Below are 24,310 nucleotides of genomic sequence, written 5' to 3' on the forward strand. Positions count from 1 at the left end.
AGACAATCATGCTTGGTGAGGTGGAAGGTGGTAGGAAAAGAAGAAAATCTTGTTCCAGATCAAAGAAGCCAGGGTCCTTGATCTACAGGATCTGAGCACAGGGTGACTTGGAGGCCTCTCATTCATTGTGTTACCATAAATTGGAGTTGATTTGATGTCATTTATCAACAACAACAATGCTCTGCAATTCATCATCTGCTGGCATTTGGCTTCCTCTTTGACCCACCGATGAGGAAAAATGTTATGAGGAGAATGTGAGAGGACCTTCTTGATTGTTTTCAAAAAAGTCACCATGCTAGCCTCCATAAACATAAAAAGGGAGGAGGAAGGAGGAAATATCTGAGACTAACTTGTTATGTTTTTGCTTTAGCTTTCATTGATATAGACAAATTTCACCAGATGCAGTAGAGTTGGAAGAAAAACCTATGTGAAAATAAAAGGTGCTGGCATTTTACTCCCTCCCCACTTCCTTTTCATGCATTTTGACTGTGGGATTATGACCTTTGGAGAACTTAAATCATTCCAGCATGAAATAGAAATATGGTCAACAGTGGTTTTAATTAAAAATTTTGAGGCCTGATTGGTTTATTTCCAAAATGCTCATGGTTTTAAATTGTTTTAATTATTTAAACCTGCTTTAACCTTGTATTGTTGAAGGCTTTCATTGCTGGAATCACTGGGTTGTTGTAAGCTTTCCAAGCTGTATGGCTATGTTCCAGAAGCATTCTCTCCTGACATTTCACCTTGCATCTATGGCAGGCATCCTCAGAGGTTGTGGGGACCTCACAAACTCTGAGGATGCCTGCCATAGATGCAGGCGAAACGTCAGGAGAGAATGCTTCTGGAATATGGCCACACAGCCTGGAAAATGTACACAACAACCCACTGTTTTAATCTCTTCAATGCCTTGCTAATGCTGGTAGTATATAGACATTGACATTGTAAATAGTTCAACATTGTGAATGGTTTTCAACTGTTAAATTAACCTTATATTGATGAGATAGCAAAATATAGGTTGGACTATAAATATTCAAATAGTAAATGAATGCAACAATAACCTCTGTTATGGGGACCACCACCTCCCCTATCTCTACATTCTTGTTTCAGGAGAGGCTGGTTTTATCTGTATTACCCCGATTTGTAGTGCTCGAAATGATTAACGACATGACCAATGTGGAGGATGAACATTTGCAGCATCAGTTTCACAAGATCTATATTCACCGCTATGAAAATGTCAGGTGAGAGGGAAGATGTGTCTGCTTGCCTTGATTTCCCCCGTTAATGATCTTTTCTTCCTGGTTGAATGTCAAATGGGGGCTGCTGTGTGTGCCATCTTTGGATCAGTTCATTAATCACTGTTTTTGAATGTTGGAGCACTTTTGGATTCTTTTTTTCTTTTTCTTTCACCTTCTTTCCTTTAATTTAATTCCATGTAATTCTGTGCCTACCCCTGTTCACTAGCTTGATCTCCACAGACATTTTGACTTTGATTATTGCTTCCTTGCGAATGAATGAGGTTTGTCCATGATAGCGAGGTGGGACCCAAAAATGATGCTCCAGTGTCTTACCACAATCCACCCTGTGTCATCCAAGGCATGCTTACTTTGATGTAAACCCCACTGGAATTAATGGCACTTGCTTCCATGTAAACATGATTAGCCTGAGCCTGTAATCTTTCAGGCGCAGGTCCTCTCTGCCAAATTATGTAGGCAGCTCCAAGCCCCCTGGATAGCGCTATTCAAGAAGTCGGCAACTGATCTTTCCTGGCTAATGGCCATCCAACAAAGGCTGTCTGGGAAACAAAGTGAAACAAAAAATTAAAAACAGCATGCAGGGAAGAAACAATCCTTTTAAATATGATGGTGCCTCTTAGAATCTAGGTAGTTCCCAGGGTTGGCAACCAGGGTTGGAAGCTCTGTGATACTGTGCCAGCTCAAGTCTTGTTGTTAGCAATGACTGTGAAGTATCCTTTCACAAAGCCTTCACAATTTTTGAGGCACAAAGATAAATACACCCTACCAAACTTCTAAAGCAAAGAGGGCGTTACCACCCCCTGGTGGGCACTGCAGAGATCCGGGGGCAGTAATGGCCACAGGTGCATTTGGGGGCAATGAATAACTGTAAAGGGGTGGTAAAAGCATAAAAGAAAGAAGAGAAGATTTAGAAAAAATGATTTCCAGGGGTAGGCCAAATAAATTTGGGAACCACTGATCTAAAGCATCTTACTGGGGGTGTAATACCTCTGTATCCAGGGCAATTTTCTCTTTCTCTTTGCTGTCTGTGAAACCAGAAAGCCTGTCAAATTGTGTTGACTTACAAACTGAATATGTGTTGCCCTACAATGGCAAATGCAATATTTAAAAATCTAAAAAAGGTGAGAAGTTTGATCCAAAGTAGGAGAGCTTGGCTGTAGACTTCACAAAAGTTGACACAAAGGAGGTGCACACCATTACAGACTTTAAAAAGTCCAAATGAAGGGTGCTTGGTTACATCCCCACTTTTGGAAAATGGAAATCTCCAGAACCTTTTGGATATTTTGTGATCTTTGGAAAGGCATGACCTTGTTAGATAGAAGTCATAACCTTTTGAAAATGGTGCCATAACCTCTTGGTTAAAGCATGATCTGTTAGAGTCATAACCTTTTGGGAAAATGGCATTCACGAGCATTCATACAAACACACACACACAGCAGAATTCCAGAAGGGTTCTTTTAATTGCCCAAAAACATCTACAGTATATTCTGGCATATAAGACTACTTTTTAACCCAAGAAAATCTTCTCAAAAGTCAGGGGTCATCTTATATGCGGGTGTAGTCTTATGCATGGGAGTTGTCTTAACTCTATATTTTAATTGGAAAAGTTGGGGGTCGTCTTATACGCCGAGTCATCTTATATGCCAGAATATACGGTACTCTCCTTTAAAACAACATGGTTTAAATTGTGCTCTAAAGAGACAAAAATAAGTAGACTTCTTTAAAAGTAACATAGTTGGTTTATTCACAAACTTCATGTATTTAGCATAAGGTACTTTGCTTATCAATCCAGTTACAAATAGGATTTGAAGTAGTTTCTCTGTGTAGGTAACACAGGGCATCATTCTTAGAAAATCCTACAGACCTCCAAAAGCATACACCCGTTTCTACAGAAGTCTCTAAGCATACTGTTCCTACAGTCTTCTTAAAAGCATACAGTTTCTGTTGAAGTTTGAAAACAAACTATTTCTACTGAAGTCCAAAGCAAACTGTTTCAAAAATTGAGTCTGAGTCCCGAGAAAGCCCAGCTCTGATCACATGGTCCACAGCCCCTCCCACAACAAAGAGTTAAGGTAGAATTGCATATCAATACGCACATATACAATACAGTAAGTAATCTGAATTATATACATAACAAACAACTAGTGGAGGCTTGAGATTTCCAACACCCACTGAGGTCTAAATTTACTTGAAAGACGGGGAGAAGAGAAACGTGTACTTTTAATGAAATTGGAATGGTTAATGATGAAAAAGCATCCACCTGGACTTGTGGTCTTTGCTTAGGCAGGTTGCCCTCTGTCTAGTGGCATTGAGGGGAGGTATCGGAGGGGTGTAAAATGGAGTGAGAATGCCTTTTACTTAGGGTTGTACCTACAAATATGCAAAGAAAAGGTGCATTTATACTGTAGAACAGGCATGGGCAAACCTAGTCCCTTCAGGTGTTTTGGATTTCAACTCCCACCATTCCTAACAGCTAGTAATCCGGCTGGAATATCTGAGAGCTCAAGTCCAAAACACTTGGAGGGCCTAAGTTTGCCCATGTCTGCTGTAGAACTACTGTAGTTTGACATCACTTCAGTGAACAGACTGTGCTCTGGCACCATGAGATGCAGAGCCAACCTCAAGAAATGGGGCTACAAAATGGAATCCACAACATGCGAGTGTGGAGAAGAGCAAACCACAGACCACCTGCTGCAATGCAACCTGAGCCCCGTCACATGCACAATGGAGGACCTTCTTGCGGCAACACCAGAGGCACTCCAAGTGGCCAGATACTGGTCAAAAGACATTTAATCAACTACCAAGCTTGCAAATTCTGTTTTGTCTGTTTGTTAAAAAACTGTTAAAAATGTGATACAATTGTCTGGTTGATACTGACACGATAAATATAGTTGCCATGGTTCAATGCTATGAGATCACAGGAGTTGTCGTTTTATGAGGTGTTTAGCTTTCTCTGCCAAAGAGCACAGGTGCATCACTAAACTACAAATCCCAAGATTCCATAGCATTGGGCCATGGGTGTTAAAGTGATGTCAAACTGCATTCATTCTACAGTGTAAATGTATCCTTCATCAACAGATGCCGATGGTGTGTGGAGATGACAACACACAATAACTGCTTGACTGGTCCTCTCTCAAGGAGGACGGAATGGTTGGTCCCAGGCAATCTGCCATACAAATAAAATTAGTTGTTGATCCAGTTTGTTTCTCCAGATAATATGAGGAAAGTGCCACCATGTCCTTTGTTTCAGGCAGTAAAATGTCATGAAGTGACCTGCCTTTAAAATCCCAATTGGAAGTAAATGTTCTTGTGTTCCAGTTCCTGGAGATCAGCTGATAGTGGATTAAAGCAGAAGCTAAAGAATACAAGGATGACAAGGTCAATGTTAATCTTCCACCATCTTCCCCAGTGACCTCAAAATTATCCTTTACTTTTTTTCAGGTTCACTCAAGGACTATAGTGATGTCCAAACATATCTGTATACTCCAAGCTTTTATTTTCACTGCAAAAACACATTCATAAATCTGTCATATTTTATGAATGCCTGTCTTAAGAGAGCTTGTGACAACAAGAAGACAATAGCTTCTGAACTTAAAAATAGCTATCCTTATTTAATATTACTTACTTAGGCGATCCCTTGTAGCCCAAGGATGATAGTCCTCCAAGTGTGGTGTCTTAGCGATGGGTCTGTAGGTGACTATGGAGCCCTATTCTTGATGCGCATGTTCTCCCAGGTGGAAGGCAGTCCTTTACTTGTAGCCCAAGGATGATGGTCCTCCAAGTGTAGTGTCTTGGTGATGGGTCCGTAGGTGACTGTGGAGCCCTATTCTTGATCCGCATGTTCTCCCACAGTGAGGACATTGGTTTCCAGGTGGAAGGTGGTCCTTGTCAGGATTGGCTTGATGCACCCTCTTGGCAAGTTTCTTCCTTTCGTCCTTCATTTGTGCCTCTTTGAATTCTGCAGCACTGCTGGTCACAGCTGACCTCCAGTTAGACTGCTCAAGGGCCAGGGCTTTCCAGTTCTCTGTGTCTACTTATTTAATATATTCTTCCTCTGTTAACAATCTCATACACACTAAAATGAACAGACAGATTAGATGAGTGGCAGGCAGTTAGTTTGGTTATGAAACATTATTTTGGTTATGAGGAAAATTCAGGTTTTATTTATGTCTGCTCTACCCAAAATGCTCTTGCCTTGATGTCTAATGTTACTGTTTAAATTACTTTCGGATGATGATCACCTATATCAATGTTCATTTTCCTTTTTTCATTCTCTCTTCAGCATTCTTTTTGCAGATGTAAAAGGATTCACAAACCTCTCTACAACACTATCAGCCCAGGAGTTGGTCCGAATGCTAAATGAACTCTTTGCCAGATTTGATCGCTTAGCACATGTGAGTCAAGTTGTTAACTCATTTTCATTAAATCAATATGTAATAATGTTTGCTGTTTATAGCAGCAGAGCACAATGGGCTGGATTATGGCTATAAAGCAGGACTACTTTTGATAGTCATAATGAGATTTTCTTTCAAAAGGTTTGAATGTATTGCCTGAGGAAATCCATCATACATAGAACAAGAGATAAAAACCTCATTCTTGTTTACAGAATTCCCTGAAGATAGCTTTTGTGTCTGCGGAGACGCCCTTTAGAGAGGCTCCATGTGATTATTGGCTCCCTTTAACTAACAAAATGAATTTCAACAGGGAGAAATGCAAGATACTCCACTTATGCAGAAAAAAATGAAATGCAGGGATACAGAATGGAGGACACTTGCTCAACAGCAGTACACGTGAAAAAGATCTTGGAGTCCTCAGGGACAAGTTATACATTAGCCAACAATGTGACGTGACAGCTAAAAAGCCAATGGAATGTTAGCCTGTATAAATAGTATAGTGTCTATATCCAGGGAAGTGATTCTCTCCCTCTATTCTGCCTTGGTCAGACCACAACTGGAATCACACTGTGTCCAATTCTGGGCACTGCAATTGAAGGGAGATGTTGACAATTTGGAATGTCTTTAGAGGAGGGAGACTAAAATCATCAAGGGTCTGGAGAACAAGGTCTATGAGGAGTGGCTGAAAGAGCTGGGCATGTTTAGCCCAAAGATAAGGCTGAGAGGAGACATGATGGCCATGATATGTAAGGGGAAGTCATGGGGAGCAGGGAACAAGCTTATTTTCTGCTGCTCTGGAGACTAGGATGCAGAACAAGGCTTCAACTACAGGAAAGGAGACTCCACCGGAACATGAAGAAAAACATCCTAACTGTGAGAATTGTTCAGCAGTGGAACTCTCTGCCCTGGAGTGTGTGGAGGCTCCGTCTTTGGAGGCTTTTAAGCAGAGGCTGAATGGCCATCAATTGGGGGTGCTTTGAATGTGATTTTCTTGCTTCTTGGCAGGGGTTGGACTGGATGGCCCATGAGGTCTCTTCCAACTCTATGAGTCCATGATTCTAGGAGAAGGAGGAAGTGATTTCAGACAAATAAAAAATGATGTAGGGCATTAGCATAGCAATCTATATACAAAGAGATCTAATAGCAATTTCTTTCTCTCCGTTGCTGCAAGATGCTACAAGATACCTTTGCATATTGATCCAGACTAACATGGTTTGGCTGTGTCTTTGAAACATAGCAATGATGTTGTCTGTTGACTTATGGCAACCCATGAATATCAACTGGATTTTCTTGGTCAAAGGAGTACCAGGGAGTGGCGTGAGCTCCCACTGTTAGTGGCACACCATGCAGTCATGCCAGCCACATGACCTTGAACAGGCCCATAGCCATGACTTTGATTCAGGGGGAACCGAGTTTGATTCGAGGGGGGGGGGGGGCTGAGTCTGAGTGAAAGAGGGTCTACCTTAGCAAACCTTTTGTATCGTTACCCCAATACCCCCATGCATATGGGATATATTGAGCATGGTGATCAGATCATGATATGAATAAACATAACAGTTTAAATAATGTACCAGTAAGGCCTTCTCGCAGACCCCCTCCCCCCCCCCCCCCCCCCAGCTACATGCCTGACCTTGGTGTCTACGGATAATGCCGACTCTTCAGCTTAGAAATGGAGATGAGCACCAACCCCCAGATTTGGACACGACTGGACTTAATGTCAGGGGAAAACCTTTACTTTTACTAAATTGCCCTATAATCCAGGTTATCAAATCAGAGAATCTACATTATCTGCTTTGAACCAGATTATATGAGTCTGCACTGCCATATAACCCAGTTCAAAGCAGATAATCTAGATTTTGTGTGGTAGTGTAGAAGGGGCCTTTGGTGTGTCTCGCCAGTTCCTTCTTCTGAAACAGAACCTTTAGCATCTGGGATTCAATGGCAATTTCTCAGCCAAGTCCTAATCAAGACTGACCTTATGTAGCTTCCAAAATCAGATGGGATTCAGAATATTTAGGCTATAGCATAGTTCTAAAAAAAAAAAGAAGACGAAACCTATAGAGTCTGTTTATCTGCCTGTTACCTACCTACTACAGGTTTTACCTACAAGTTAAACCCCTGTGCCGGCAGGACTGAAGACCGACAGGTCGCAGGTTCAAATCTGGGGAGAGCGCAGATGAGCTCCCTCTATCAGCTCCAGCTCCTCATGGGGGGACATGAGAGAAGCCTCCCACAAGGATTTTAAAACATCACAACATCCGGGCGTCCCCTGGGCAACGTCCTTCCTGACGGCCAATTCTCTCACACCAGAAGCGACTTGCAGTTTCTCAAGTTGCTCCTGACACGACCAAAAAAACCAAAAAACAAAACCTACCTACTATCCAACTGGTTCAGGATTCTTGCTACAGGATTGATATTTTAATTTCCAATGCAAAAGGAATGTGGGATTTTGTGAGTAAATGGTAATTTCACACTGGCATGGTGTATGAGAGCCATCGTGCCAAATCCCAGCCCTAGCAGCTATATAACATTCCTAATCCTTCAGTCTCAAGATTAGTATGCCCTTGGTGGGCCATCATACAAAGCTTGTAGGCTATATTTGATTTGATGCCTTACGTATTTTGCAAGCTACTATGAGATGCTGAAATCTCTTAGTCTCTTGTGATTAATTGTTCATGCTCTTTTTTGACTGGGGAAACATTATCTTCAGAAGCAGAGTGTTGGCTCTCTTTCCATCATGCATATATCCACTGATTGGTAATTACTGTTAAACATTGCTGATATGTTCAAACATCTCATGTTTGGAGCAGTTAGTGGGGAAATAAATTTCCTTTCAATCCCATATTTTCATATTTCTCAGATGCAATCTCATGGTATGGCTGTCCTCTCTTGCATCATTATGACACAACTCTTAATGTTGGAACTTCAGGTGTGAAGTCATGCTTCTCAATTCTTGACCTTCCTTTCCAAATAATTGTGGGGCTACTAGCTACTGAAAATATCCATACTAATCTTTGCATGGCAAGAAGGACTATATTGGGTTGCTGTGATGATGCCTGCCATGAGTGTGGGTGAAATGTCAGGAGAGAATGCTTCTGGAATATGGCCATGTTGCCTGGAAAACTCACAACAACCCAGTGATTCTGGCTATGAAAGCCTTTGACAAGACAAGGACTATATTGTTTATACCTCGAGTCCCCGTGATAGCAGGGCAATAGATAACTATTTTAATTCAGTCATCCATTTTTCCTTGTTTGTTCAGTAAACACATATTATTAGATGACAACCATTTTACAGTATCCACTTGATCAAATATGTCTTCTAAACATGCTTCTGATGTAGAAGTTTAACTTTTTTGAAAAATACTGTTAAAACCTATGAGTATGAGACAGTTCTGTTTCTCTGGTCTTAACAGTAACAAGTTGTTGTTGTTGTTGTTGTTGTTGTGTGCCTTCAAGTCATTTCCAACTTATGGCAGTTCTAAGAGTTTTCTGGGTTTTTTTTTTTTGTCATGTCAGGAGCGACTTGAGAAACTGCAAGTTTCTTCTGGTGTGAGAGAATTGGCCGTCTGCAAGGATGTTGCCCAGGGGATGCCCGGATGATTTAATGTTTTTATCATCCTTGTGGGAGGCTTCTCTCATGTCCCCGTATGAGGAGCTAGAACTGATAGAGGGAGCTCATCCGCCTCTCCCCGGATTCGAACCTGAAACCTGTCGGTCTTCAGTCCTGCCGGCACAGGGGTTTAACCCACTGCGCTACCGGGGGCTCCATGCTTTCTGGAGCTGAAAGCATGTGATTTGCCCATGGTTTTTTTTTGACTGAATGAGGATTTGAACTCTGGCCTCCAGAATCATAGTCCAGCACTCTAATCCTTTAAAACCAAATGGAGCAACAGCACCCCCTGTGGCTGGATTCGATGAAAACCTCCAAGGCACCAAAAAGTTGGATGTCAACATAACATACCTCCTTTCTGTTCTGTCTGTCCTCTCTGTCCAAAATGGCATTGAATGTTTGCCGTGTATGTGTACTGTGATCTGTCCTGAGTCCCTGTGGGGAGATAGGTCTGAATATAAATAAAGTGTTGTTGTTGTTGTTGTTGTTGCTGTTATTATTATTCCAAGACCCCCTAGAGATAACAAAATCCATGGGTGCTCAAATTCCATATTATACAATGGCATAGTAAAATGATGTTCCTTATATAAGGTGGCAAAATCTAGGTTTGTGTTTTAGATTTATTCATTTTTAATATTGTGGGTGGACAACTATATTAATTTTGTTGTACACTCCCCTGATATCTTCTCACTAGGAATGGGCAATCCATGGTCCTAAATGGTTCTAAAGTACTTACAAAACTAGAGGGTGCTGGCACTTTCCTTCTAAAGTGTTGCTAAAGCTGGTGCTTTGCTTCTAAAGTGTTGCTAAAGTTTTGGTGGTGAAAATTTCAGAACAGTAACAAAAACTTTCAAAATTTCATTATTATTTCGTTATTGGCAATTTTTATGACAGAACCAATTAGGAACTGCCATTTGCCTGCCAACCCACCAAATGAAGACACAACACAACAGTTATGGGTTTAAAAACTGGGCAACTTTATTAATTGTTACCTAATTAACTCAATAACTGAAATATCATGATCAGACTAGCATGAACGTGTATTGTCTAAAGCCGAGGTAGTGTCCCTTCCCGGCCTACCCCTCGGCTAAATAGGGCGAAGCACCCGGTTCCCGTGTGACATTAACCCAGGGTAACCTTTTAGCCAATGTTGGAGGAATCTTCCTCAAGGAGTTGAGGTAAGACCCTCCCCATTAGAAAGCCATTTATCCAGTAGTCACCTCGGTTAGAGTAACAACCGGTGATGTATTAAGTTAATGGCTTCTCCCAAAAGGGGATGCTTCGGGTGAACACCAAATGTATTTCATTCTAGCTGTTTTTCCGCTAAACCTATTTATGACCACCAAAGCCCAATCTGCCCCCTAGTAACAGTATAGGGTAGGCGAAAAAACTCTCCTAGAACATAGAAGGGGAAAAAATTCCTATCCGGCCCCTCTAAGGCAACCAACTATTATACTGTTAATGGGCGGGTGAGGTGGGTTGCCGTCAGGCAAAAGACTGAGCTGGAGGGAGGCTATCTCCCTCCAGGCTCCGCCCCCAAAGTAGTTCCAGCCGGAACTACTTTGGGCAGGGATCTTCTTCTTGGTGTGAGGAGGCAAAGCCTTTTCTCCTTCCTTCGCTGCACTATGGGGAGAAAAGGGATTGCCTGCCAACCCACCAAATGAAGACACAACACAACAGTTATGGGTTTAAAAACTGGGCAACTTTATTAATTGTTACCTAATTAACTCAATAACTGAAATATCATGATCAGACTAGCATGAACGTGTATTGTCTAAAGCCGAGGTAGTGTCCCTTCCCGGCCTACCCCTCGGCTAAATAGGGCGAAGCACCCGGTTCCCGGGTGACATTAACCCAGGGTAACCTTTTAGCCAATGTTGGAGGAATCTTCCTCAAGGAGTTGAGGTAAGACCCTCCCCATTAGAAAGCCATTTATCCAGTAGTCACCTCGGTTAGAGTAACAACCGGTGATGTATTAAGTTAATGGCTTCTCCCAAAAGGGGATGCTTCGGGTGAACACCAAATGTATTTCATTCTAGCTGTTTTTCCGCCACAGGATGAGGGCAAGTGTCCACTTAGCTCCATCCCCCCACCCCTTAAAACAGCTCTTGACCACTGCTAGCCTAATCTGTAACAAAGCTGCCCAGGTACGTATGTATGCGCTAATATCAACACCTCGTTGTTTACGTTGAGTTGTTGAATGTAGTGACTTCAATTTGAAAGAATGACTGTATCGACATTGTCATTGACTGGACAATAACTCAATATTGTATTATGTAACGTGGCGTGTCATCATGTATGATATTGGAAGTGTGGCACAGGCTGGGGGTACCTCCAGGTCTGTGCAATACCATGTTGTCACCAATTTACGAGGAGAACCTTTTCTTCAAACAGTAAAATTGCACCAGGAGAAACCTTTTCTCCAATCAACTGAGGGATCCAATGTCTCAAACACCTTATCAGTACTCCACCGTTGGTACTGGTGAGGCCGAACTCCTGTGCTTGGCACAAGACAACTGTGGGATCCGATGTCTCAAACAACCCTATCAGTACTCTTTCGTTGGTACTGGTGAGGCCAAACTCCTGTGCTCGGCACAGGACAACTGTGGGATCCAATGTCCCCAACGGCCCTATCAGTACTCTGATGTCGGTACCGGTGAGGCCGATCTCCTGTGCTTGGCACAAGATAAGTTTTCCGAGACCTGGTGTGTCTCCCATGACCCTGTGTTCCGTCGGGTCAGTCCACAATGCATCTAGAACAGGAGCTGCAAAACCAAATAACAGATGAGAACAAAAGGGGGGGAGGGGGCATTGTACCCCTCTATCCCCCGAACCAGTCATGTATCCTCCAGGCTGACATCCTGATATATTGTCGTCAAGGAACGGAAATAACTTGACCCAATGGGAAAAACGTTGTATGTGAGACTCATCCCGGCCTAACTCAGGCCGTCCAATGTCTGTCACCATGCCGAAAAGGCTGTAGAATTAGCGACTGTATACAGCAAGCTCCCCCCCTTAAGTTGAGCCACATCATCATCCTTGTGTTTAACATGTTTGGGTAAGGAATTGGAGAATCCAGCATTGGGTTTAGTAACAAATGGTCTTAATGTGGTGATAAATGACAGTAATGGTGCTCAAAAGAACCGTCAGGCCTCGTCAACATAAATCACGTAAATATAGTAGCCTTGTCCTCCACTGAGTGGCCCCTTGAACTTTTATCCCGATCACCAGATGGTCTGGAGGAGCTACTGCTAACTTTCAGCCATATTAATCTCGACCAAACGGGTTAGAGGTAAGGCCTTTGATAACTTGAAGAGCCAGATCAAATCAATAAATATGTAAAACCTCTCAATAGGTTGAGCAGCACCCGCTCAAGCATGCCAATGTTTGAATAACTAGTCGACCTCTCCCATTAATATAATTCTCCAACCGTCATCTGTCACGCGTGTTGCCCTTTGTCCGGCAGCTGTCCTATGGACTCTTGGTATAAATTTATGACCCTTGTTGGCTGTGTCGCTCACCGGCCTAACAGCCTAATCGTAAATATTGTCTTTAAGGATTGTCTAATCGCCCCCAATGTGGATGTAATTATCTATTGCCGGTTGGCGGGACACGTGGCAGAGGAACCCAAGCACCCCGTCCGCGCTTTTGAAAGCATAGGATGATCCTTGACAATAACTGTAGAGTCATTTCATTGTTTGTTTGTTTTGTATTATGGCCGAAAAAAGCCCGGCTATAGGAAAAGAGGGGGAATCGTTATACACTGGGCCCCCCCAGTGGACCGTAGACTGAATAACAGAAAATGGAATATATTACTTGGGTCTACTAATAGCAGTTGTTAGTCAAATTTATCAGAAGAAGGACTCCGAACTCGAAGCCCCAATTTGGTTAATTTATGTTCATTTATAGTTAAACAAAAGTGTCTATAGTTTGATTAATGTGAAATCATGGTCTAACGGTAAAATCACGGAATGCCTGGTTATCTTGAGTCACTCTTTATTAACCACATGGCATCTAAGTTAGATTAGGATAACCTAACCTAGGTTCGCTTTTGAAGGAAATATAACTGTATCTGTTGTGGACATCAGAAACCTGAGCCTAGAAAATGGAATGGGGAAGATGAATCGCCCCAAAAACTCATTCCGCCAACATTCTTTATCGTTGTTGGCCTATGTAGCCCTTTTGTGAAATATCCTCGCTTTCTGAGTGATAACCTGGCTAGTGACGAATGTCACGCCATCACTCAGCGAATATCCTTCGGCAGGCATGACCACAGTCGGTGGCCTGACTATGTGTCCTTGGATAAACATCACCTTATGTAATGTCTGAAAGGGCCATCGTAATTTTTCATAAACGTCTATTCAACCAATCACAACAAAGTGGGGGATCTGAAAAACCTTTTCGGCGAAAACCGCCTGTGTCTTTCCAGCTAAGCATCTCCGGAGAACTGAAGTTTGTCTAACGACTGATCCCGAAATATGTAGAGGGAATGATTTTGTGTTAGATAATGGTGTATTATCCCTCCCGCGTCACTCACGAATCGGTTGACCAATTGGCTCAGCTCTGATCCATCATGGTTATATGAATTATTGGTTGTGGCTATGGTAAGTGTCATCTATCCATGTCCTTTTGTATGGGTGAATAAGCTAATATTTGCTGTTTATAAGACAACCACTGACTCAAGTGGTAAGCGAGACCCGAAGAATGCGGGGGCCACGCCATTGTGGCCTTGTTTATGTGGCTCTGTCAGCTGGTTGATCGATATTGTTTATATGAAGCTGAGCTGGCCCTTACGCCGGTATCTGGGCGATGTAACCATACACCCATGGGTGACTTTTAAAGTGTGCAGTGTATACGCAATGAAGCACCCTCTGTGTGCTTTGGGCGTAGCTATATCGTAGTTATATCGACTCCGGGTTGCGGAGGCAAGCCGATATAATATGGCAATTCAGTCTCTCGTCTAGAGATATCGGTTATTTCTGACCTGTGATGGCAGCCTGACACTTTCATTGTGGGTACGGGCAGCAACGCTGAAGGCTATGAAACTCCGCCGCTGGTCATCAGGGGGATGTGATAGATCACGGTCTTGATTAGGCTCCCACTCAACATCCGGCACTGAGATGGCAGCTGTTAAAGATGCGAAACCAATGTAGGTAAGACCAGTGGCGCTGAAGGCTCTGATTTTAGTCGCTGGCCATCCAAGGGATGTGGCGGTCAAAGTTTCGGTCAGGTTTCCCCTCAGCAACATGCACTAATGCAAAATTAGAAGAGAGAAGGTGGTTTAGATAAAGGATCCCATTGAGTTGTAAGAAGAGCTCAGGCAGTTAATTGTTCACATCACTTTAGACCGCCCCCATGTGTGCTACAAATGTCGAATCCTTGTATTGACGTTGGCATCTGACACTGAGCTCCGTGAATGCTGACTGTCTTAGGTCGGCCTTTTATCAGCCATGCCCTTGGCCTTCAATCGTCTCATATTTTCTGGGTAACATCCTGTAAAACAGATCATATAAAGTTAACGTTGTTGTATAAGTATCTGTGTAGCCATGGGCCCGTTGTGTCTTATGATTACAATCATGTTCGGTTGTTATATAATCTATTAGATATTGTGGTCAGGCCAATATGTAGTTGTTAAGTAACTATAGTTATGGTCTATTTATATAACCTTGTCTTGTAAATAGCCCTCTCTTCATTGACATCATCATTATAGCCGATTATGTGTTAATTTGGGGAAAAGACAATTAGGCATTGAAGTACTTCCCCCCCCCCCTTTTTTTTTTTTTTTTTTATTATGAAGGCCGGTTAACTGAGTAACTCTCAGTATTGTGAGTATTGGCTGGCCGTGTATGGCACTCATCAACCCAGGCTGGGTAGCCGTCTTTTGGCTGAACTGGATGGCCCCCTGGGGGCTCATCAACTCTATAGTACTGTAATTTAAATTATGGTAGCTGATCAATAGACGTGCATTCTCATGTGACTAAGCGCTAGATATGTGTATATATAATTATCTATATGTATATCGACATATAACTTGTGCCGATTAACAATCTTATTGTGAAGTGCCCGATACATAATAATATTATTATTGTTATTATTATTGTTATTATTATTATTGTTGTAGTTATGGTTTCACCCATATAGAGGTAAAACAGGATGACTATGAAACAGTACTATCCTGTAAATTTAGTAGTGGGTTGTTGACGGCCTTTGATGGCAAAACCACTTGAATTCAGCATAAGAGAAGGCTGGAGGGGACATGCTAACCGTGTCCAATAAGTGAGGTGAAGTCACTAGGAGGAGGGAGCAAGTCTGCCCTCTGCTGCCCTGGAGACCAGGACGCACTGAAACAATGGCTTGAATTATATCAAAGAGATTACATCAGAACCTGGGAAAAATTCTCTGACTGTGATAGCCGTTCAACAGTGGAACTCTCCGTCTCATCGCATGGTTGACCTCTTTCCTTGGAAGCCTATAATCAGAGGCTGGATGACCATCTGTCCATGGTGCATGAATGCAGCATTATTGCGTTATGGCAGTGGTTGGACTAGATGGCCCATGTGGTCTATCTAGAACTCATTGAATCCATAATTATCAGTGGCAACGTGGCTCCTAGTGTGTGTGTGAGGGTCCAAGATGGCCGCCCATCGGTTGGGCCACATGGGCACCAGCTACCTAGAAAATGGCCGCCGGCCATGTGGTGCTAGGTAAAATGGCCGCCGGCCATGATGGAGGCCTTGTTTCTTAGGTATGGAAATCTAGGTATGGAAATCCTAGGTATGGAGATCTCTATGACTCCCTGCAAACGCACGCATTGGTATATACATAACCATATATATACATAGATATATATATGTATACACACATACATAATAACATGGACACAAACACCAAACATATATGTAAATATAGCCTATAATGTATGTTGAACAATGTATATCAAACTATAAGAGAGGAGATTCCATCTGAACATGAGGAAAATTCCTAACTGTGAGAGCTGTTCAGCAGTGGAACTCTCCGTCCCTGAGTATGGTGGAGGCTCTTTTCTTGGGAGCTACCAAGCAGAGGCCGGATGGCCATCTGTCAGGGGTGATTTGAATGCAATATTCCTGCTTATTGGCAGGGGGCTGGATTGGATGGCCCATGAGGTCTCCTCCAACTCTTTGATAGTATGATTATATGACTATGAAGGTAAGCTTAAGCCCCAGAGAAAAACCCCAACGTTAAGTGAGTGTAGCTGTATGAAATGGCTCTTCTCTCCACCCCCCACCTTTTATCTCGGGGGGGGGGGGAGACACCAAACCGAACAGCAATATAATTCGTGTAAGGATAACTCGAACGCCTTTAGCAACGCGAAGGGGCCGTCGCTGGGACTAATAGTAAAAGCCCCAAGGGCAAGAGGTCCTGTACAGGCGCCAGCCCAGCATCCCCCTCAAGCCGCGCCACCCACGGGTGGCAAGGAGCGATGGCTCTGGCAAAGAGCTGTTTGGCGAAGGCCCCAGACATCGCGTGTGCTCTCTATGTCGCTCGGCGTTCCAGGCCTCCAAAGAGGCACTGCGGGGGACGATCTGAGGCCTGTAAGGCCTGAAACTAGCCCGCAGGCTTCAATAGCGGAGGGCACCACCCCCCGCGCAACAAAAACGCGGGCCCCAGGGGCGAGAGGCCCAAAAGGCCTATTCACCCCTGCCAGGCCCCCTACCCAATTGGTGATGAAGGTCGCCATGACATCCATCCTTGAGCTGCAAGGGCAAGGGCCCCGAGGCCCGCCCCTTGTGCAGGCCTTCTTCAGAGGCCTGCTCTTCGCGTCCGCTGCCCTTGCCGTCAGGCAAAAGACTGAGCTGGAGGGAGGCTATCTCCCTCCAGGCTCCGCCCCCAAAGTAGTTCCAGCCGGAACTACTTTGGGCAGGGATCTTCTTCTTGGTGTGAGGAGGCAAAGCCTTTTCTCCTTCCTTCGCTGCACTATGGGGAGAAAAGGGATTATAATGAAATTTTGAAAGTTTTGTTAGAGTTCTGAAATTTTCACCAGCAGAACTTTAGCAGCACTTTTGAAGCAAAGCACCAGCGCCCCCTAGTTTTGTAAGTACGTTAGAACTGGGTTGTTGTAGGTTTTTCGGGCTATATGGCCATGTTCTAGAGCAGGGGTCCTCAAACTAAGGCCCGAGGGCCAGTTACGGCCCTCCGAGGTCATTTACCCGGCCCTCGCTCAGGGTCAACCTAAGTCTGAAATGACTTAAAAGCACACAGCAACAACAATTCTATCTCATCCACCAAAAGCAGGCCCACACTTCCCATTGAAATACTAATAAGTTTATATTTGTTAAAATTATTCTTCATTTTAATTATTGTATTGCTCTAAAGTGTTTTGCACTACAAATAAGATATGTGCATTGTGCATAGAGATTCATTCATGATTTTTCAAATCATAATCCGGCCCTCCAACAGTTTGAGGGACTGACACCTGGCCCTCTGTTTAAAAAGTTTGTGGACCCCTGTTCTAGAGGCATTTTCTCCTGACGTTTCGCCTGCATCTATGGCAAGCATCCTCAGAGGTTGTGAGGTCTAGAGGTTAGAACTATTTAGAACCATGGATTGCCCATGCCTACTTCTAACATAGGAAAGATGCAAGATCAAATACTTATATGAATGAATGGGAATTACTGGAGTGAGTGAGAGATTGTTGCCCCACCCCTTTATATAATTCCACTCTCCCGCTTGTTCACAACACAAGTTGGTTTACTTAGAAAGTGTCTCAACACATGTTTTCCCCTAGAAGGCAAATATGAACTGATGCTGAATGCCATATGAATATTATTTTCTGCATCAATGCATCACGTTGCCTATTGCAAAAATGGAACTACAGATCAGAATGTCTGCTGCTTGCATCCCATCACACAATTTATGGTTTAATGTATGCCCTTTTTTGAGAATACTCCTCAAATCACTCTCTATATCTGGACTTAAAACACTCACACAGCCACTAGCAACATTCATGACAGCCGGAAAAGGAACCAAACAAACTGGCACAATTTGGAGCCAAAGAAATGAGCTCCTCAAATGTCAGTCCATGAAAAGACGGAAGCTTTGTGATTGTTTTCATTCTGCCCTATTATAAATCCTGAAGTGAGGGAGGGAATGATTAATCCTGTTTGGTTCTCTGAATACATGGATTAATATTTTGTGACAGTGAAGCAATTCCAAAAGTACTCTCCTACCAACAAGCCCTTCCCCTCCAAATCCCTTGTGTTTTTCCATTTCCATTCTTTAGTCTGGATTCCTACTGCACCAGTTTGAGAAATGTGGCAATTGCAACTTGCAGTTCCTCTAATGTTTCTTTTATATGGTCACACAGAAGTATTGTGAGAGGCAAGGGGTATAAGCATCCTTCATTTACCTTAGGCCCCTTCCGCACAGCTGTATAAAATCCACATTGAACTGGATTATATGGCAATATGGACTCAGATAATCCAATTCAAAGCAGATATTGTGGATTATCTGCCTTGATATTCTGGGTTATATAGCTGTGTGGAAGGGCCCTTAGAAGGAATTCATATATCTCCCCTACCAGCTAACCATTTCCTCCATTGACAGACATTTTGCAGTCTCTATGCTTTTCCCAGTTCCATCCATATCCTCAATTACTTTTCCATTTAATAAATAATTGAACTGATTTGTAAATGAATGCATATATGACATTTCATAAAAGTTGACTGATCATTACATGGCTGTGTGGAAGGGCCCGTAGTGACTCCAAATCACTGTATTGTAAAAGTTACTGTTATTTTGCAAAAGGAATAAAGTTATTCCATATGACATTGCCACTGTGATAAGGAAAGTAATCTCTTTGGGGGAAGGGATCAATGAGAAGTAACTACTCATTCACAACTGTATAACTGGGATGCCCAAGTTCCTGACTCCAGGATTCTTGCATACGAGACAAATAACTATAGATTGCAATCTCAGCTATACAGTGCAAGGTCTTACAAACCTAGAGAGCATCAATAAGCTACTCCTCAGCCATCCATAATTCCTGTTGGGATTCTGCATCACTTTTACCATCTGTTTATGAAGTCTAGTTTCCAAACTGAGATGAATAGCATGCTTCAGGCTTCTGCTAGGCACTTGGCATATCAGTCTTGCTTGAAGAGTGGGTGGAATTGATAACATGACACAGGTCTCAGGAAATGCAATCCATCATTTTCCTGCCCCAGGAAAAGAAAAAAAAATCTTTTAAGAAGTCAGTGTTTGCTGCCTTTCAGAGGAAAGATATGTGAGTAACTCATTTCTTTGGTTCTCCTTCTTGCCAGTTTGCTTTTCATGGTTCCTTTCAGTTGCTGCCACCAATTTTTGTTTTATTTTTAAGTGTGCTTATAATATTAAAACAGAAGAAGAATCCTGTTAGATCAGGGAGCTGTATGTTCTATCATAGTTTCAGTGGCCAATCAGTTGCCAAGACATTTTTCATTCTTGGCATGAGATGAGGAAGTCTTGTGAACTGGAAGGTCTCCAATTCTGGTCAATAATGGCAGTTTTTTTCAGAAAATCTGAAGTAGATGTTCTTGTCCCCTTTCTGCTACACAGCCAAAAGCAAAAGGGAATCGTTGCTGGTGGCATTTCACAAGTACTAGACATGTGCGCTGAATTTGTTTCTCCCGTTTCATTCATTTCTTTTGTTCCTTCGCAAGCACAGAATGGGAAGGCCCCTCCCGTTATGAAAATAAGCTTGACATGAAAGCAAGGGGGAGTAGGTACCAGCTCCAAGCCTGCTTTTTGGTATCACAGCTACACTCCCGAGACAGAGATAGAGGAGAGAAGAGGGATTGCGCTCAGGGTGAAAACTAGCCAGCTCCACTGCCATTTCTTGCTACCATTTCACCCTTCAATCAGGAAACCTATCTTGTGCCACTCCTGAGGTCTCTTCATCATCGACTGCCCTGTTACATCTGGCTCCCTTGAGCCAGAAACTAGGGTCAGACCAGTGGTGGGATCCTTGGCACGAGGCTGGGATGTGCCGCATTTGCTGGGGGCTTGCTGGGGCTTGCCCTCCATCACATTTGCCAGTGGCTTTGTTGGGGCTCTAAGCTGCCTTGCTTGCTGGGGCTGATCTTGCCACCATGACTGTGCAGACCCAGACAGTCCCTGGAAGACTTGGGCACTTTCTGGGCCTGCACGCCACCCATGCACTCTCTTTCCAAGGAGAGTCAGGATTACCCATGCTGTTCTGGAACAGCTGTTCCAGGAGCTCCAGATTTATTCGCTGTGTTTAAATGTTTGTGTGCAATCCTATGCTTGGGATTTTGCAGCAGGGGGTTTCCTGTTATGGTTTGCATTTATAGGGTAAGCCACCTGTCAATTATCATTGGGTTCCCTGGTTCCACCCCCTTTCTAGGCTTTGGAGGGAAGGGAGCCTTTTCCAGTCAGTCACGGAAAGGTTAGCCAATGTATAGGATGTGTTTACTTCCCCTGTACAAAGGCTTCAACCTTTAAGAGCTCCAGGGAAAGAACGCCAGGGAAGCATTCCCACAGCTTTAAGGGTCTCCTAAGAACTCCAGGGATTCCTTCCTATAGCCTTGGGAGTTTCCAGGAAGTCAGCCAACTCTAAAGAACATCTATCACCTGTCTGGTAGGTCCTTTCAGCGCTCGAGAAGCAGTTCGGCTTGGCAGAGGAGCCCATACCAGTGAGGGATGGATTTTAATAAGTCTTGGGAGAAGTTAAAAAGGGGAATTTTCCTTTGAAGAAAGTTATTGAAGATAGTGCCTGTTCCCTGCAGACAAGTTTGAGAGAACTGATACTTTACCAAGAAAGCTTTACAATTCCTGTTTGATTCATTAATAAAAGACTTTGTTGTACCTTTAAGCCTTTTGAAGATTCCTTCTGTAAAAGAAGCCTCTGAGAACTTTTCCTAGGGTCCCTGGCTTCCCGCTGGGTAAATGTTACACATCCTATATCTAAAGTCAACTAGCTACAGGCCCAGCGGCGACAGAACACATGCCATTGTACTTCTGGTCTCTGTATGATTGTGAAAACTGTATAACAAAAGAAGCTGGTAGAAGGAGAATTAACTGATTTGAAATATGGTGCTGGAGAAGAGTTCTATGGATACAGTGGACTGCGACAAAGATAAATAAATGGGTTCAAGGACCAGTCAAGTCTCAACTGGCCTTAGAAGCCAAGATGACTTAACAGGGACTATTCTACTTTGGACATGTTATAAGACATAGTTGATTATAAAAGACAATAATGCTAGATAAAGAATAAGTTGGAAAGGATGAAGGCCACATTACAATGGATAATCTCTATTAAAGAAATCAACGTCCTGATTTTACAAGACCTAACTTGAAGGTCTCTCATTTATAGGATCACCATAAGTTGATAGCATTTTCAAAATCAGCATCCTGTCCAAAAAAAAAAAAACAGTCTTTCGTATAATCCAAACCCTTTGCAGTGCTTTTTGTGATGTTCTGATTAGGAGGAAAATGTTTCTCTCTTGGCAACTTTCTCCATTGCCCCTCTTCTTTTTGGCAGTTTCCTTAAACAGATGGTTTGAGATGCCGTATTTAATGAGCCATCAAGATCCAAGCCGTCATGGCTTTCTTTCAGTGTCTGGGTTATTCCCAAGAGCTGCTAGTGGAGAAAGGCTTGGCAATGAAATGCTTGTCTCTTTTTTATATATCCAATATATCTTCCTCATTCTTAGCATCCTTTTTACATACAGGCTACTGTCTTGCAGTCCCATTTGGATGGTCCTTCCTGCCAGCAATCTGACTGAAAGTCGCCTCCCATTCTTAACATTTATTTCCACCTCTGTGACTTGTTGAAAGGTTGAGATAGAGAGAAATTTCAGTTGACTTAACAAGATCCACAAAAGTAGTCTTTTCACACCTGCCAGGACTTGCTGCAAGAAAGCAAGCACCTCATTTGGCACATGCACAGATTTGTGACAAAGTGCATGGAAAGCAATGCTCTTATTTTAGAGTGTAGATGGCTAAGGTATGCATAATGGAGTGAAATTCATAATGCTTTAGTCAGTGAGGTAAATAGTGCAGAAGTGTCAAGAAGTTCTGCTGATTTCAGAGCAAGAAGAAAACATAAAGCTTTGTGATATCTATATATCTACCAGTAGCAAATGTCACCTTAAAACAGTTTCTGAGAGCTGATAATCCATTGTCTCCTGGTCTCTGGAGAGTTTACAAGCATCAAACAGTAGTAGTTAATGGGTACAAATATGGTACCCATTGACCCTAACTCGTTTGGAAGAAATAATACTAACTTTTCACATATGTAGCTGTGTGTTTGTTTGTTTGTTTGTGTGTGTGTGTGTGTGTGTGTGTGTGTGTCAGTGTCAGGAGCAACTTGAGAAACTGCAATTCAGTTCTGGTCTGAAAGAATTGACTGTCTGCAAGAATGTTGCCCAGGGGACACCCAAATGTTTTAGCATCCTATGGGAAGCTTCTCTCATGTTCCCGCATGGGAAGCTGGAGCAGACAGATGGGAGCTCACCCCGCTCTCTGGATTCAAACCGCCAACATTTCAGGCACGAAGGTTTAGCCCATTGCGTCACCAGGGGATCCTACATCTGTAGCTGAAAAGTGCTGCCAAACATTAATTTTGAGAGGAAAATGGGAGTTACTTGTAGCTTATTTTTTTTCTCCTAAGAAATAGTCTTCACTCATTACTTCTCATTAGCTTTATTAAAAAGTTTTTGAGGGAATTACTTTTTTCAAAACTTCAGATTTCAAAAATGCCGGTGTTTTCCATCACTTATTGTTCTTACAATCTCATTGCTGCAGCTCACCGTTTCTAAATTTATTTTTTCCCTTTTCTATTTCTCTCCCTGGCTCTTTCTGTCTCCTTTTTTCTTTCTCCCTGCTCTCCTTTCTCTGTGGATTCAGGAACATCACTGCCTTAGAATTAAGATCCTTGGAGACTGCTACTACTGTGTATCTGGGCTTCCCGAGCCTCGGCAGGACCACGCTCATTGTTGCGTTGAAATGGGACTCAGCATGATCAAAACAATCAGGTAATTTGTATTTTCTCTCCTCTTGCTTTTATTGCTGCCATCACACTGTGCCTCTATCTGCGATCCCCCAGTTCCTTATAGCTAGACTGTGGGACCTCCTTAGCTTCTTCCATTCTATTTTATTGTATGCTTAGTTTATGGTTTATTAAAGGTAGATAGGCCTGTTGGAGAGCAAAGCTGGTTTGGAACATAGAATATGCCTTCTACCAAGTTACACACTCAAGAACTCATAACTTTTGGAATTGATTTAATGTAGTCATGAAATGTGGAAGTCAAAATGCAAGTGTGGAGGGATGACTGTTCAGTGGCTCTCCATATCTACAGATTTAATCATGCATTACATTCATGTTTTTAAAAAATCAAATAAGTAAACTTTGATTTTGTCATTTTACACAATAAACACTATTTTACCATAACATTGTTTTTAATTAGATTGAAACTCCAGATTTTGGTATTCATGGAGTCCTGGATTGAAACCCCAGCTATAATTATGTGTGTGTGTGTGTGTGTGTGTGTAGATATATATATATAAATATAGATATATCCCATATGAGCAGAGATAGTCCATATTATATAGATTTCCTTACTCTTTGGCAAGACTGATTGTAGGCAAGCATAGAGTTCAGTGAAATCCCATTCCTTGATGTAAATGAGAGATACATAGCATTATTTTGCTAAAGAAAGTCATGAAACACATTGAATTCTTGACTGATTCCCTTTGGGTATTAAGTCAAATGAAAGTAGGATGCAAAGAGTATTTCCTGCTCCATAGTTTTCTCATTGTGTAGTAGACATTTTGGATGTTAATGACGTCTTAATTTATTTGAGCCAACATTGCTTTGGATCATACATTTTGAATTTAAAAAGAAGGAGCTTGAATTGAAAGTAATTGGAATATATCCAAAATGAGAGAAAGTAACTTTCCACTTTCTACTTTTTTCCAACTACACATGTTCTAGAACCAGAATCATAGAGTTGGAAGAGACCACAAGGGCCATCCAGTCCAACCCCCTGCCAAGCAGGAAAAGCACAATCA

General features: G+C 42.6%; 1 protein-coding gene across 2 annotated transcripts in view; it reads left to right on the plus strand.

Moving 5' to 3' along the window:
- ADCY8 (adenylate cyclase 8) overlaps positions 1-24,310 on the plus strand; it is a 150,171-nt gene that overhangs the window by 70,919 nt on the left and 54,942 nt on the right. For both annotated transcript variants that reach the window (XM_060775879.2, XM_060775880.2), the window contains exons 3-5: positions 1,108-1,238; positions 5,536-5,647; positions 23,147-23,274. In XM_060775879.2, coding sequence (XP_060631862.1) covers positions 1,108-1,238; positions 5,536-5,647; positions 23,147-23,274 — 371 coding nt within the window. The remainder of the gene's footprint in view (positions 1-1,107; positions 1,239-5,535; positions 5,648-23,146; positions 23,275-24,310) is intronic.

This window comes from Anolis sagrei, chromosome 4 (assembly GCF_037176765.1).
Source record: "Anolis sagrei isolate rAnoSag1 chromosome 4, rAnoSag1.mat, whole genome shotgun sequence".
Taxonomy (NCBI): Eukaryota; Metazoa; Chordata; class Lepidosauria; order Squamata; family Dactyloidae; genus Anolis; species Anolis sagrei.